We start from the raw sequence: 16,078 nt of genomic DNA on the forward strand, positions 1-16,078 counted from the left end.
ATTCAAACTCTCTGAAGAGCTCAAGGGCATCATACAAGCAATAACCTCTTATCACTCTGGCACTCCCAGGGAACTTGCAGAATGCCTGACACCAACACAGTGAATAAGCTTACACTGATCAGCTCCCATTTGGCTTCAGACCAAACATTATCATGTGGAGGTTTACTACTTCATTGTCTCAATAAAAGCAACACATTTGAGTTCCAAATAGAAAGAAGATTAGGTGTAAGTAGCAGATAAAAGAATTCCAAGCAACTTCATTTGAGTATAAGAGACTTTGAAGACTGTCAGCACCTTCAAAGTGTGCAAGCAATTTGTTTCCTGTTAAGCCTGACAGAACTCTTTCCACTTGGGCAGGCTTCACTACCCTATCCCCACACACACCACAGCACATGATGATCACATTCTTGTGAGAAGAAAGAGAACAAGAAGGCCCTTACTTTTCACTTGCTGTTCAGGTGCTTTGATGTGTGTCACCATCCCTGGCATGTTGACACTGTTCCTGTGCAGGTATTTCAGGAAGACATCAGCATTCCTCCGAGCCAGTGTGCAGGCCTAGAGAGTCAGAGGTACAACTTTGTTTGAAAATGCACAAATAAACATGCAGAAGAAATTAAAGATCTTCCTAACTCTCTTTTTTGTTACCCTCTTCAGTTTTGGAAAACATTGCACGTTAAATCTCTTCTACAAGTAAGCCAAGGCAAGCCAACTATTAGAACCGATATTCTGCTAAATAGCAGTTACAACTTACCTGGCAGAGAAAAAACAAAGCAGATGAACAAATACAAATAAAATAAAAAAAAATAAATTAATAAAATGCTATTCATCTTTTCTGAAGAACCTGAAAAGCAATTATCTGCTCTAGGGCTTTCAGCATGACTCAGAGTTCACAGAGAAGTTTGCTTACTGAATGTGCCAGGTGCCACCTGAAGCTGCTTACTGTGTAAACAGTGCACATGGCTGTGTAACTACCTGCATATTCCAAAACATCCATCAGTACTTTAAACAAAAAGTGAATGTTTTGCTGAAGTGAAACCAAAAGTGCTAAAATAGTAATATCTGCTCTTAAAATATGAAGGCAAAGCCTTGAGAGCTTTCAGTCCTTGCCACTATATTGCAAGCACTCAGCACAGTTGCCATTTTCATCTTAACAAATATCAAATACTACATATGGGTTGTCTGCTTCATTTTTAACATGCAAATTATAGAATGCTACTGTAAAAGGTTAGATGAAGGTAGAATGGTTTGATACAGTAACAAAGATACTAAGTAATTTCTCATACCATTTTAACACAAAGATTAGTAATTCATGCCAGCTGCAGAAGGATCTATTAGGTTGTATACTTTGAGTTCTGTTAATACGTTTTGGAGTGTTGTAATCTGCGTACTGAGAACAAGGTCTCTAACAAAAAAGTTTTATTCTCTTAGTAGTCTTTCATGGTCATGCTGGAAAATGTCTTTGATCACAAAGTTAGTTATACTGCTCTACAAGCACATGCTGCACAATTCAGTATGATCAATAATCTTCTTCACTAGGACATTAGCTGGAACAAAAATCTTTCATTTATCTGAAGACTATTACACAAAACCCAATAATCCCAGATGCCTGTCTACCCATTTCCTCCTTCCGTATTCCTCTGTTGTCCCAGAACATCTGAGAGCTGCCCTGATACACAGGCAGCAATGGCACTGTGTGACTTTCACTCCTCTTTCAAAGCAGCAGCCTTTAAGCATTCTCTAGAGTGACAGTTGCTCAAAGCAGTGACTTCCAATTCCTCTTCAGTCACACTGGGAGATCTGACATCTACTCAAGTTCAACAGGAAATGTATTTATAAAACGGGCTACAATTGTATGCACTTGGCACTATTCTCCTTATCACTGTCAGAAGCAGTTAACACATCATTTCCCACATCTTTGCAGTTGGGGACATACCTGTAGTTTGGGATGGGCACTGTTGCTTTCCACAGCCATGTCAGCACTGTAAGAGCTGTTTGCCTGCATGCTTCCCAAGACACAGGAGACCGCAAAAAATCCCCAACCTTACCTTCAGAAACGCTTCCTTCTGCTCCAGGTGTTTGCTTATCATGGGAGTAACATGATCTGTTTCAGAGTTGGGGCCCAGTTTGTCTGCTCCCCCACACCAATCTTCTTCTCGCTTATATTCTTGCTCCAGGCTTTCCAGCACACTGCACACCTTTCAGGAAAAAGAAGTCCAATTCAGTAAGGCAAGAAAATCAAAATCAAAATTCAGGCCTCAAAAAGAGAAAACTCATCTACCCCTTATATATACTCTAGCTTCTAACACGTTTTGACTGGGACTTAAGGCAACAAACTTTGGCTGTAGGTTTACAAGCACTAGCCTGCTTATGTGGAAGGGCTCAGAGGCTGTTCCTAAAATTGTTCATCTTTCTCTGCCTATGTGACTGCATAGTTCTGGATAGGCTTAAGTTATGGCTGCAGAGGAGGCAACCTTGCCAACTTCCCCCGCAACTTTTCTGTGGACAAGTAGATGAAACTGATTTTTCTCTGACTCCCACACAAAAACCAGAACTAGCCATCAAATGAATAAATATAACCAAACCTCATCAACCATTTTTTCAAGTAATGCTGTTTTATGCCACACTGAGGAATTGACCAAGGCAAACCTTTTGCATTTCTGTACCTGTTCAGAAGTTTTATAGAAGGCAACAGAGGCATTCACAAGCTTGAGACGATCCTCCATCTTCAGCATCAGCTGCTGCCAGTGGGAAGCGACCTTCTCTGCGCACTCGCGGATCATGTCCATGTCGTAGTGATTAGCCTGCAGCATTGCCTCTGCCTTCTGCTGAACCTGCAGGGCACTTTGATGTGTTTTCTGACAAGAGGTGAGAAGTCACGAGTTCAGTGGAGCACTTCAGTTCATTTACTTGAAAACCTCAGAGGCTCACATTTCCACTGTGTCAATGACACTTCTATACATGCACAAACACCCATCAACTAAAAATGACTGTCTGACACTAGTTACTGTGTGACTTCTCTATGCAAATACAGAGGAAATAAATCCTGTAGAGATTTATCATCAAATCAACACTAAACAGCAGTTCTTAACAAATAGTAATTATCTGGCATTAAGCTACATGTGATGTATCTATGCTGATGTTGTAATTATGAATTTCAGTATGATTTTCTTTCCCTCCACAGTGAGAAAAAAGATGATGACAAATCTATCTTATTCTGGCAATCTTTACAGCTTTAACTTCAGTCTTTTGCACATCAGTAGTGAGCAAAGAAAGGTGCAGGCATGCAGATCAATAAAAAAGACAACTGTCTATTGACTGTAAGCAAATTTTTTAAACTGTTTTTCTCTGTGCAGAGAAATACATGCCTAAAACCAAATAATATAGAAGTATTAAGGGGTATAATAATACTACGAAGTATTTTTATATCTGAGTAAAGAATGTCCTAGGAAACACAGATTTTTAAGCTTCCTGATAATTTATTCTTAAACTGACAAACACCTAGAGGTCTCATAATTTTTATACTTCAGAGTTACCAAAGCTCCTCAAAATGAGGGGGCATATAGTGCAAACTGGAATTAAAAAAAAATCAAGAGAGGGGAAGCATAAAGTTCTACCAAACAGGAAAATAACATTAAAGAGTTACTGCAAGGCAGAGTACTTCTGAAAATAGCCTACCCAAGCAATCATAACATTGCTAATATTATCACTAAGTTACTCAGTAGGGCATGTAAGCAAATAATACTGCACTTCAATCAATCTTAAGAACCCTGCCTATTTTTTTGCAGCAATATGACCAATCAGAGAAGTTTAGCTTGAAGCCATGGCAGGGGGATTGACACACCACGACACAGAAGGTTTCAGTAGGTTTCACTGAAACCTACTCTCAAACAAAAATGGAAATATTAAAGGATGACCTCAGAATACACAAAACTGCTGCTTCCTAGTCCATTTATTCTTAATTTATTTTACATTTAGAATTACAAGTTATGTTCTAGGAAAGGAAAAACAAATGAAAACACTATTTTCAGCAAAATCTTAACAGCTACCACTTTATAAAGATGCAAAAAGGCACTGAGAAGATGTTCACCTGGAACTGCAGCTTCAAAATAAATAAGAACAAATATTAGCTTCTCAGTAAGTGTTTTTGTCTCTTTGCCATGAATTCAACAGCTTTTCCTAAACTGCAAATACTGTAGCACAAATCCAAGAGTACTATTTACAGAGAACTGTAAATACAAGGCCATGGTCACTGAAATGGTGCTTTTACCTCTATTGCATGTTGAAACTGCTCATGCTCCCTCTGTAACTGCTCTGCCTCCTGCAAAGAGCTAGCAGTGATGAGCCCAGCATTTAACATTGACTCTCCATTTCGAATCCAGCCCAAAACCTGTAACAAAAGAGAAGACCGTGAAATGTGCAATTCCACTGCCAACTAGCAAAAAAGCACCACTGTAGGGGCAAAAACATTTAGGGTCACATCAGCACTGGAAGTGATAACTAAATAATTTGTTAATTACATACTACAGTGAATTTTATAGAGTATGCACAGTGAGTGACATTCAGTACAATTTCACTGAGCTATCAACTCACAGCTTGCAGTCAATTACTACATGCTTGTGGCTTCAGTTCATGCTCCGAAGAACGTTGTGCTTCTGAATACTGCCTGTGTCACCTGAAAAGCTGGAATGAGTTACAAGCACTAGTTGCCTGAAAGCCAGTGTCAGCAATGCAAATTGAGGATCTATAGCTTAGTAAAAAGTATGCATATAATTTTGAACAGCAATGTTGAGGAAAATGTGATCATTGAGTGTCCTTCTAACTGCTTGAAGACTTTAATTTTTCAGAATGTGCCTTCTTTGATGTGCTGGGCAGAAGCCTCAGGAGTGCACCTTACATGTTCCTTATCAACAGCAGGAACATGCAACTTTTTCAACCTCTCTCAAAAAAAAACAAGTAGAAGGAAAAAAAAACATTTTCTCCCTCTTTGCATCAGCTTTGTTTTTCCCTCACCTCTCTCTATCAGGAACATTATCTGATTCCCTCCTTTAGACTCCTCTTATCTTGTTGACCACAGTCTCTTCAATCTCTCCCACGCGAAGTCAGTCACCTTATTTTTCTAGAACACCGCTCTTTTATGAGCTCTCTTCAGTTGATAACCATGACTTGGTCATAATTTTTCAAATAGTGAGTAAAATGGGACATAATTCAGGTTATTCGCTGTCATCTGTACAGCTCTTCTATGGAACTGCTGCCCAGCCAGTAATTACCACTGTATTTATTCAGCTGATTATTCTTTCCAGAACATCATGCTCTGTATTTTTCACTATTCAAACTCATATCCTTCTTAAAGCACAGTTCTCCCATTCTCCCATCAAGATAATTCTGAACTGTAATCCAGCATCTTCTGATGAACTCAAACCCCTTTTCCAGCTGCTCCTGCTTTTAACTTCAAATTTAATAGCATAGTTGCTAACACGTAGATTTTCTGACTGAGAACATGAATCAGTAGTATCCAAACACAGACAAATACAATTTTTTTTCATTTTTAAATCTGTTTTCCAATTCACTGAGAGTTTCTTAATAACTTTTGTTACTGAATATGTTTTTTCAGCAAGTTATCACTCTTGGTAATTTAGTCTCATATGACATTCTCATAGTAAGTTAGGACCAGACAGACTGAGCTGCACTATTTTAAAAGCTTTGATACTACTTTTCCACCCCTCCCAGAAGAGCTGTTGCCTTGTCAGATTAAAAAAGGGGGGTTTATCAATGTAAAGGTATTATTAATTGACCTGTGTTAGCCTTTTCTCCTTTTGAACCTGTTCAAGTTTAATGATCTACTTGTTTCAATATTTTTCCTGGGAACTGTGTTAAAACTAGCTGACCTATAATCCTCCCTCAGCTAGTCTTTTTCCACTTTTGAGAAATAGATGTTGAGTTTCAGGCCTCCAGAATCTCATCCAATCTCCTGATGTTTGGAAACAATGGCAGCTTTCTTAGTATTCCAGAGTGAATTTCTTTAGGCCCAGTTGATTTGAACTTCCCCAGTTTTTCTAACTTTTTCCTACTAATTGATTTAGACCTTTGACCACTGCTAATAAATGTATTAACTACCAAATCACTTAGTTCTTAACACTAAATATTCTCATCTAGTGATCCACACATGACACTACCAATTACAGTATTAATGCACTAAGTTATCAGGATGGTATGACTGCACTTGCAGACTGGGAACATGGACAGAACCCAAGAAAATGACCTATTAAAACACAGTTCCTCACAACCTGAAAGGCACATGTTGGTCTACATACAAAGTACACTCTAATGTGTCAGCTTGAAGCAAGTGAGGTCTAGCCTTCCTGACACAACATCCATTCCCTCAAACCTGCACCACAATCTCACCCTCTGACTTACACTTACCCAGATTATGACATTGTTGTATTATGCAGGTTTTGCCATTTCTGTCAGCACAATGAATAGCTAACAGGTTTTTTTCCACCCTGATAGCATGTACTTGAATTCTCCTATATAAACTCTGCAAGTCTGTAGAAAAGAGTAAGTCTACAATGTAGAAGGGAGGACATGCCAGATGTGTAACTGGGTGCACATTCTGCTCTTCTGGGGAGAAAGCACTGGGTCAAGTGCAGCCTTGTAAGCAAGGGGAAGATGGCTCCAGCTTTGGAACAACCTCTCCTACTGCAAAGGTGACACCTGCAGATCACAGTATGGGGGCACACAAAAGGGACTACAAAAGAAACTGGGAGTTCCTAAATTGATAAGACACCAGCAGATTTTTAACACTCAGGGAGAAGGCCTGGGTAAGCCTCAAGAGCACAAAAACCAGCAGCTTCTGAGGGAAGCAGATGGGTCCAACAGACTGCAGATAGAAACTATACATGGACAAATAAATTGTCTGCAAGAACACAGAAGCAGTTGATTTTTTTTTTCAAATTCCTTTTTTATTTTTATTTTGTCTTAAGAAAATTATTCTAGGTTCCTTCTCTACCTTAAAAAGTAATTCTTCCAAGTATGGTGTAACAAAACACACCTTTTTAGGGTTCTTATACATGTAGCCCTCTTCAGAGAGTTTTAATGAAGGAGAATGCTTAAGCAGCACCAATTGAAAATTCCTCTTGACTTGGCATCCCATTATTTACAGCAGCAACAGCTAGAACAGAACATGCCATGTCAAACACAAAGACGTCCTCCTGCTTGGTGCCGGTCAGGGTGCAAGTACACAAGCTGGTGAAACTCACAGGAGGAAATTTGCCAGCAGTACTCTCCCTTTCCTTCTGCTCTGACTCAAGGGAAAATATAAGCATTAGGAAATAGAGAGCCTGTTCTTCTTCCAGGGGTGCTGCCTTCAGGGTTTGTTGGCATGTTCATGTTCCCACCACCTCCCTGTCTGAGTGGATCACAATCCACATCTTTCCCTTCAACAGGCTAGAAAAGCATCAGCAAAGGTGTGGAAAAGAGACAGAATTTGGGTCACTTGGGGCACTTGAAAAGGTCAGATAGGTAGATCTGTAGATAAATGCTTGATTTAGGACTAGTTTCTTGGACATATTTTTGACTGTAACTAAACATGATCACAAGACAACCTGCTTCAGCCTGCTGTCTTAGCTATGTTTTCATATCCATATGGCACTACATGGAGTGCCAGGATACCCTTCCTGAGCAGTATTTTGGGATAGTCAGAGCTCAAGCACCAAGCTAAAAGATTTGCCAGTGAAAACACAAAGCAGCTTAAGGTACTCCTGAGGGCTGAAGTATCTCTACACCACTGTACATATATGAACACATAGCTATAGATCCAAGAACATACACCATGATCAGAACAGCAGAAAACATTGCACTGAAAAGGCTTAATGAGCATACTGAAACCAATTGGATCAGGTTTGAAGCTTGGTAGGGATTTTGACCTTATGTACAGCAAAGCATTCACTCTACACAGTGAGTAGGTGGGAGTGATTGTAGCAGTAAGTAATCCAACAGCTGTATGTTAGGTGATTAATAAAGGAGGTTTGTCTGGCAAACATGCAGCTGGAGTTCTGCATGACACAGACATTCTCATAAATATTACTCTGCCTCCACCTACTCATATGTCCCTGCCCTGTAAAAAAGTGGTCACATTTTCCTTTCCATGTTGCTTTCCCCACATACAGCTGTCTCTCTTATTTCAGTCAGCATTCTCTTCCCCCTGTCTTCCATGGTTTTTCTACACTGTAATTTGCTATCTGCTTTTGCCCTTTCTGCACCTATTACACATCAAGTTGACAAGTAAATTATTTGCAGGTTTTCTTTAAACCTCTGTTTGTCTTCTGGCTCTTCTGCTTCCTCCTAGTCCTGAGGCTTGATATACTTCAATGCCACAAAGCAGAACTGGCACAAGAGTTAAGGAAGAAGCAATACTGAATGTTTTTGTGTACTCTCTGTGCGTATTTCATAAAAATTCATTAAGCATAAGGTTTTACTACCTAGTATGCAAGAGAATCTTTGCAAGTATTTGTCTAAATTCCTGCAGTGTTCCAGTCTAACCTCTTCACATGACAAGCTACATATTTTTACGTATTTTATATAAATGTATGTGTGTGTGTGCATGTGCGTGCGTGTGTGTGTGTGTGAAAATAAAAGAGCAGTAATGTTGCTCTGGCAGGAAGAATTTAAATGGAAATACTGTTAGAATTTTTGCTATGGAGACAGTATCCCATCTACATAATAAACATGCTTACACCCAGCTCATCAACAATAAATCTAAGAGAAAATCACAGTAACTGAATGGGAAAATCATGTGTTCACTGCTTCAGGCAACAAAACACAAATAACACAGACTGAAGAGGAGGTTTACCACTTCATTTTACTCTCAGGTAAAGCACCTACTGTGACCTGCTGACCTATATAGTTTTTCCTAGGGCAGAAGAGACAGGAGAAGATCATGCTTCCTTAATCATGTTTAATAAACATAAAAATAAATCAGATGTGGTTTATTGAAAAGGCAATTGCAATCTCAAAACTAAGAGTTTTTATCCTCAAAGCATTCCAAAGGGCTCAAAAGAAATCCTATGAGACAATGTGTTAACATTCAGATTGAGCTCCATTCAATTTTCAGGCCTCAGGCTGGGCAAGTACTGCAGGTGAATCTGTACATTAAAATCTGGAAAAGTAATACACGAACCTTCTCTCAGCTACATGTTCATGTATGATTCTCTGAAAGTTCACACATATTATAGCATTTAATTCATCATAAAATCCCACTTGATAGAGGTGTGCTCTAGAAATACAAAATAGAATATGCTTTCTTCTTCCAAATCCCAGTCTACCAAGAAAAGACAGCTGGCTATGTTAATGTACTACCTATACCTTTATTTTAAGATAAACTTTTCCAGTACTTTCTTAAGAATCTAAATTTTAGCTTCAGTTTCAGTCAGGGCTAGCAGTGGTTCAAAAAAGTTAGAAATTTCTTTTTAGAGAGGTATTCCTCTAAAATCCATGATGTTCATCTTCTTCCCGTTTCTGCCAAAATACAGAACATTTGTTTCAAACACATGTGTTTAAACAAACACAGGTTTAAACATATGTGTTTTTTGTAACTTTAACTTGCATACAAACAAAGCTAGTGGACCATAACACTCACTTTATTGTGAGAGCATGCAATATAAATAACTATTTAGTTATTTATATTAGTTGGAAATATTACCAAACAGCTATATTCTGTTCTTTTACTGAATACTACTTTAGTATCATGGAAATTAACAAATTATTTTTCTTACTAACCCATCCCACCCAAACACACTGACATACCATAAAAGGATGAGAGTGCCTCAGATGGCATTATTTCTTTTAATTTTTCCTTCCTTTCCAGATGTGCACTCTTCCCCTTCATCTTCAAGATAAAATGCAACTGAGTACAGAAACTATCCTGATCTGCCACAACTTTATCTCAACCATTACTCACATGGAAGGAGGAATTTCCAATCTGCACTTACCAAGACGAGTAAGTGCTAAGGCAGATTCAGCACAGTTCAGTAGAGTATGCAAAGCCTTGAAATAGAACATCAAGTACTTGACTGATGTCTATATTGCACTGACAGCAGACAACTACCAGGTTTTTGCATTCCTTTAATTCAAGACCACACAGAAACTTTACATTTGCTAATGTAGAGCAACCAACCACTGCCTGAAAACACTTTGGGAACCTTCTATTCACTTCTCCTAGTCCTAGCGGGACCCCTTTCATATTACTTTGCAATTTGAGAGTTGTCATTCAGTCTCATTATGGGCCACAGTAACACAACAGACTATAGCAAACTTCTGTGATGCTGCCAAGTGTGAGCAATATAAAAAACTCTTACCTTTTCTATTGTCTTGTTTCTTTTTTAAACTCTCACCTACTTCAGTGGCTTTGCCCACATCTCAAATCATCCAAGGGTTATGTGTGTATCAGATGAAGACCTCAAAACTTGCTAATTTATCGTCAGGAGAAGCAAAGCTGTTTTTCTTTTTTATTGTATTATTACTATTTGTAGGTGTTTCAAACAACAGACCCAGAAGTCAGTGTGCAGGGCCTTTGACTGAGCATTGTTGTTCATCACCATACAGATGGTAAGAGCATGGGTTTAACTTTAGCTCAAATCACTCTATACTTCAAATACTTGACTTGTATCTACAGAATATCAGAATAACTCGGGTTGGAAAAAACTTCTACAACCATCAAGTCCGTTAACCTAGCACTGCCAAGCCCACCACTAAAGCATGTGTCTCAGTGTCTCATCTACATGTCTTTTAAGTATCTTCAGGAATGGTGCCTCCAATCCTGTTCCAGTGCTTAAAAACCCCTTTAGTGGGGAAATTTTCCCTAATATCTAATCTAAATCTCCTCTGGCACAACTTGAGGACTTATCTTCTTGCCCTATCCTATTATCTGGGTAAAGAATCCAACTCCTACTTTGATACACCCTCCTATCAGGTAGTTGCAGGAGTGATAAGGTCCCCCCTGAGATTCCTTTATTCCAGGCTAAACAGCCCTAGCTCTCTCAGCTAATCCCCATAGGACTTCTGCTCTAGATCCACACAGCAAGATCGAGCGATGATGCAAGTTAAAAAAATTCACTTAATGTTAAGAGAAGCTGAAGTTTCTCAAGTGACCAAAGGCCTCCCCTGCTCCCAACGAAAGCCTTGATGCAGCAGGAGGCGTTTCCCACGCGTGTTTTTGGGAGCAGAGCTCCCCAGGAGGGCACGGCTGCTGTACAGGGTGGCCGTACCTGTTTGACCTCAGCCTGCAGGTGCCGCAGCTGCACGCACTGCTCCAGGTGCTTGCGGTGCTGCTCGGCCGCCACGTCCAGCTCCTGCTGCTTCTCGTGCAGGAACTCCAGCAGGTCCTGCACGCGCGTGGCCATGTCCACGTCCCTGTCGCACAGCAGCTCCACACCTGCAGCAGGGATGGTCGGACAGGAATCACTCACAAAGCTTCCGAGACAAACTGCTCCACACCTCATTTCCTAGCTCCTTCTCCAAGTTCAGCCTAATTCTTTAGAGGATTTACTTACATGAATATAGGGGTTTTGACCTTAAGAAGTGCAACATGGGGGTGTTTTTAAAGTCTGATACTTATCCCGTGCAATCATATACAGTGAAAAATACCAAATGAAGGGGCATAAGGAAAAAGGAAGACATTACTTGAAAGCTGACAATCTTTGCTTGATTGCATTGATCTGACTACCTGTAAAACTAACATTCCCTTATTTACTCTAATTTTACAGACATTCTGAGTGAAATCCCTTTCTCTAAAAACTAAACACCTTCAAGTGCTACCAACTCTGATGACATTTATGTGCCAGTATGTTCTTATGAACACCACTGAATGATTTGAGCATAAAGGAGTCCACATGTCCCCAGTTTACAGTTAACCAGCATCCCTGTTATTTTCACACATCCCGTGGAGAGACAACTGGATGATTCTTAGAAAGCCTGGAATAGCACAAAGGAGCCATCTTACCAGATGCCTGCACTTCATTGACATACTGCAGCAGATCCTGCCCTTGGTGGATGACATCAAAGGTCAAGTTATTCATGGTCAGGGCTTTGTCTGCATGATGCTGTAGTCTCTGTTCTGCTATTGTAAGATCTTCAGTGTCAAAGTCATTCATCTGCTGAGAGAGCTCATCATTCCAAGACTCAAGGTCTGAAATAATCTGGGGGAAAAAGGAAGGAGACCATGTTCAATTATCCATTACACAACAGAAAACAGTTTGTTTCCAATGTTGCACTGATGATTGAGGTAGGGAACTCAGGATGTTCATTGTTGATGGACATCGATGATCAAATTAGACATAGTTCAGACACAGGCTATCTTAGCATGGATTTTAGACTTTGGCAAACAATCCAAAAGAACCTCTATGAGAACTGCTACAGCTCTTCAACCTGTGCATGCAACAGTATGGGTACGTGCCTCTGCCTTATTGAAGGTATTCCATCAACGCTTCACTTGTGAAACAGATAAAGTTAACAAGTTTTTATCTCCCCTCTTACAGGAAAATGTGGATCTGAAACACCTTTTTAATTCTTCAGAATGCATCAAGTAATAATTCACACATCAACAGCCAGCTGATCTTATAATTATGCCAATCTTGAGCCCTTTTCCAAGAAAGCCAGCTCTACCTTTCTGTGGCAGGAAGCATCAGGCCACATGCACCTTTGAGCTCTGCCAGGCAACTGAGAAGCACCACAAAAGGCTGGGTACTCAGTGAATCCAGCAAAAACAAAAAGCATGCTTTATTACAACATTACTGCAACGTCAGAACTAAATATCAGAATCTGATATTCTTCAGCTACAGTTCAGTTTTCACATTTTAATTCTGGATTTTATTTTTCACTGCAGGATGTCCTAAGAAGTGTAGCTAAAAAATTTTCGGTTTTTTTAACACACGTATCACAACAGCAAATTTTCCTTGTCTATTTTCCGAATCATACTGCAAGCCTATCTGAAATATAAAATATTCCTTTTAATTAGGGTACAAACTGGTTTTAAGGCTAACACGTAGTGCTTGCAATCCTCATTATCGAAGTTGGCTGAGTTTGTACAGATTTGATGCATCAGTTACTTCTGAAAAGTCTAACACATTAATCCCTCAAGCCAATAATCATTTTTTTTCCAAAATTTTCAGCACAATTTTAGCATCAACTACTGCAGTTCATTGGGAAAGCAAAATTATAGGTATCAAAAAACAAGTATGGCTTAGTTCCAGTGTTTTACAATTTCAGGAGTAGGGCAAACTTATGTGAATGGTGCTAAATGAGCAGAAAGTACCTATTTATGCAGCAAGACAACAAAAAGAGGACCTGACTTAATGGGCATTAGCAATTAAGTATCTAAGTGCAAAAATATTTAACCAAAGTCATTTGTCGTCAGCAAAAGAAAGATGCCCCTACCCCTTTTCAAGTGGCTGTAATAGCTCCCAAGTTAGAGAGACAGCTAAATGACAAGAGAAATTCCAGTAAAATAGGTCTTCTAGAAAAAAAAAAAGGCAGAACTGGGGAGATTAGAAAAGTTAAATCATTTGTATAAAGTTTCTGTAGTTTTCTACAATCTCTCATGAAGGTTTTTTTCCATTCCGCTCACATGATGCCATAAAAAAATGGACACATCAAGCAATTAATATTAAAATTGTGGCACCAGTGAGTTACTTCCTGTTTTAAAGGTGTTCTGCAAAAAAATTCCACTTGAATCACTAAGTATTTGAGTTTTACATCATGTCATGATGGGAGATACCAAACTAATGATGGGAGATTCAAAAGCTAAGAAGTCAATGACTATCACAGAGAGGTTTCCTAACAAGGGCAGTAATCCTCATGTTTTATCAGCAGTAATTAGGGGGTGCAAGGTGGTCTATTTCAGCCGTTGCACCCACGGCGCAAATCTGAAGGCAGAGTTAATACAGAAATAGCACTCACTAATTCCTCTCTGCCCACACTCTTCAGTGCTTCCTCTAAAGTTTTGCTTTACATACAACACCTTCAAAGCAAGCAGGATCCCATTTTGCTTGTAAAGTTTTGTCAAGGCAATCAGCATTAAACAAACAGAACAAATGACTAATAGAATTCTAAAGTAACTGAATCACAAATTCATACTGCTCTCAGGAAATGGACAATCCAGCATAAACACAGACTAACAATTTACCATAGCATGTGTTCAAGAAGTTCCTGGTGCAGATTCTGAGCTGCCTGACATCACTACATTCTATTAAATGTAAAGGAAACACTGACAGGAAACAAAGTAGGGTATAATATGGAAGGGATGCTTTCACACTGAGTGGGAAAGAAATAAACAATCACAGGTCTCTTCTCAGAAGTCATTCATGGTACCAACTGAGTGCTCATCAAGACCCAGTAAATACTGCGCTTAGAAGAAAAAAACATAAGCGAAAATGGGAAGGGGAGAGGAGTTAGGTCTCTGTGATAACCCAGCATTTTACATCCTCATCTTTTCAGCAATGTCATTTAACAGGCATCTTGTAAGTATGGTCCAAAAATAGAATTGAGATAAAGCTGTAAGCTGAAAAGTGTGTGGTATGCTCTGTGTAGAGCCCTGGCATGCAAGTTACAGACAGGCAAAAATGCGCAGACACAGATGAGACAAACACATTTCAGAATGTGTACTTGCCAGCAGTGCTACCATCCCACTGGGTTCACACACACACCTTCCTCATGCTTCTAATCACACTAGCAAGGGAATCTTCACCTACATTATTTTGCTCATTCTTGCCTTTAGTTAATACAGGCATTTACAAAGGAGTCCTTCAAACAGTTCACCAACAATGGCACTAAAAATCATGCTGAAGATAGAGAAAGTCAATTTTATATGCCAAGAGCAAGGGGCAAATTAGAGGCAGCACTGCAGTTATACCCATTTCAGAAGAGCATGAGTATCTGAAAAGTTGTAGGACAAAAGAAACCAAGTATTTTACCAGCAAAGAAACAAAGTATTTTATCAGCAAATTATAAGGGAAGAGAGTAAGGAGAAGAAGGGAATTAACCCTACCTGCAAATATCACCACTGTTCCCAGAAGAACAGCTGCATGGCTATAACCCTGCAATGCTAGGGGAACCCTTTATCCCATTTTAGCCTGCGTAATTCTGCAGCAGTAAGAGAAACTAGAAACACTACTTGCCTGGGAGAAAAGCTGTCCTCACAGGATGCTCCCCTGAATTAACTGCCCCTACAGCCAACTCTTAATTGACTGGACCAGTCACACAAAATCCTGGAGGAAGGAGAAGGTCAAAACAAGGTCTGCAAATTCCTAGCTGACATCTGGCTCCTCCTCATTATCAAGTTACTTCAGCAAAGCTTCTGCTTTCAAACAACTGACCTGGAACTAGTCCCCCCATTTGCTTCCTGGAAGTTTCCGAACAGACGTCTGCCTTCAGGGAGAGGGAAAAGAGAAGCGTGTTCTGCTGAGGAAGCAGAGAGGACATGGTACAGAGACAGCAAAACAATCAACATTTTGCTGAAGCCACTCTGCAGCCAGGGCAATTTTCTTCCTTGAAGGACTCTCCATCAATCAAAAATAGGCATGATTTCTATTTCCAAGCCATACAGACAAACTAACTGGTGCTTTGCTTTGCATAGCCCCCCTGAGGAGGGCTACAAAGATGGTGAAGGGTTTGGAGGGGAAGCTGTATGAGAAGCAGTTGAGGTCACTTGGTCTGTTCAGCCTGGAGAAGAGGAGACTGAGGGGAGACCTCATGGCAGTCTTCAACATCTTCATGAGGGGAAGTGGAAGGGCAGGTCCCAACATCTTCACTCTTGTGACCAGTGATAGGACTCAAGGAAACAACATGAAGCAGAGCTAGAGAAGGTTTATGTAGGATATCAGGAAAAGGTTCTTCACCCAGAGGGTGGCTGGGCACTGGAACAGGCTCTCCAGGGAAGTGGTCACAGCAGCAGCCTGACAGAGGTCAAGAAGTGTTTGGACAACACTTCCAGGCACATAGTGTGACTCATGGGATGTCCTGTGCAGGGTCACGAGTTGGACTTGATGACCTGTGTGGGTCCCTTCCAACTCAGTATATTCTATTCTAT

At 40.0% G+C, this 16,078-nt stretch overlaps 1 protein-coding gene across 1 annotated transcript in view; it reads right to left on the reverse strand.

Annotated features, from left to right (window-relative positions):
- TRIO (trio Rho guanine nucleotide exchange factor) overlaps nt 1-16,078 on the reverse strand; it is a 247,080-nt gene that overhangs the window by 102,982 nt on the left and 128,020 nt on the right. Inside the window, exons 14-19 of the mRNA XM_058811071.1 lie at nt 11,996-12,191; nt 11,262-11,428; nt 4,268-4,387; nt 2,664-2,855; nt 2,046-2,195; nt 441-555 (exon numbers count right to left, since the gene is read on the reverse strand). Of these exons, the coding sequence (XP_058667054.1) occupies nt 441-555; nt 2,046-2,195; nt 2,664-2,855; nt 4,268-4,387; nt 11,262-11,428; nt 11,996-12,191 (940 nt within the window). The remainder of the gene's footprint in view (nt 1-440; nt 556-2,045; nt 2,196-2,663; nt 2,856-4,267; nt 4,388-11,261; nt 11,429-11,995; nt 12,192-16,078) is intronic.

This window comes from Ammospiza caudacuta, chromosome 1 (assembly GCF_027887145.1).
Source record: "Ammospiza caudacuta isolate bAmmCau1 chromosome 1, bAmmCau1.pri, whole genome shotgun sequence".
Lineage (NCBI taxonomy): Eukaryota > Metazoa > Chordata > Aves > Passeriformes > Passerellidae > Ammospiza > Ammospiza caudacuta.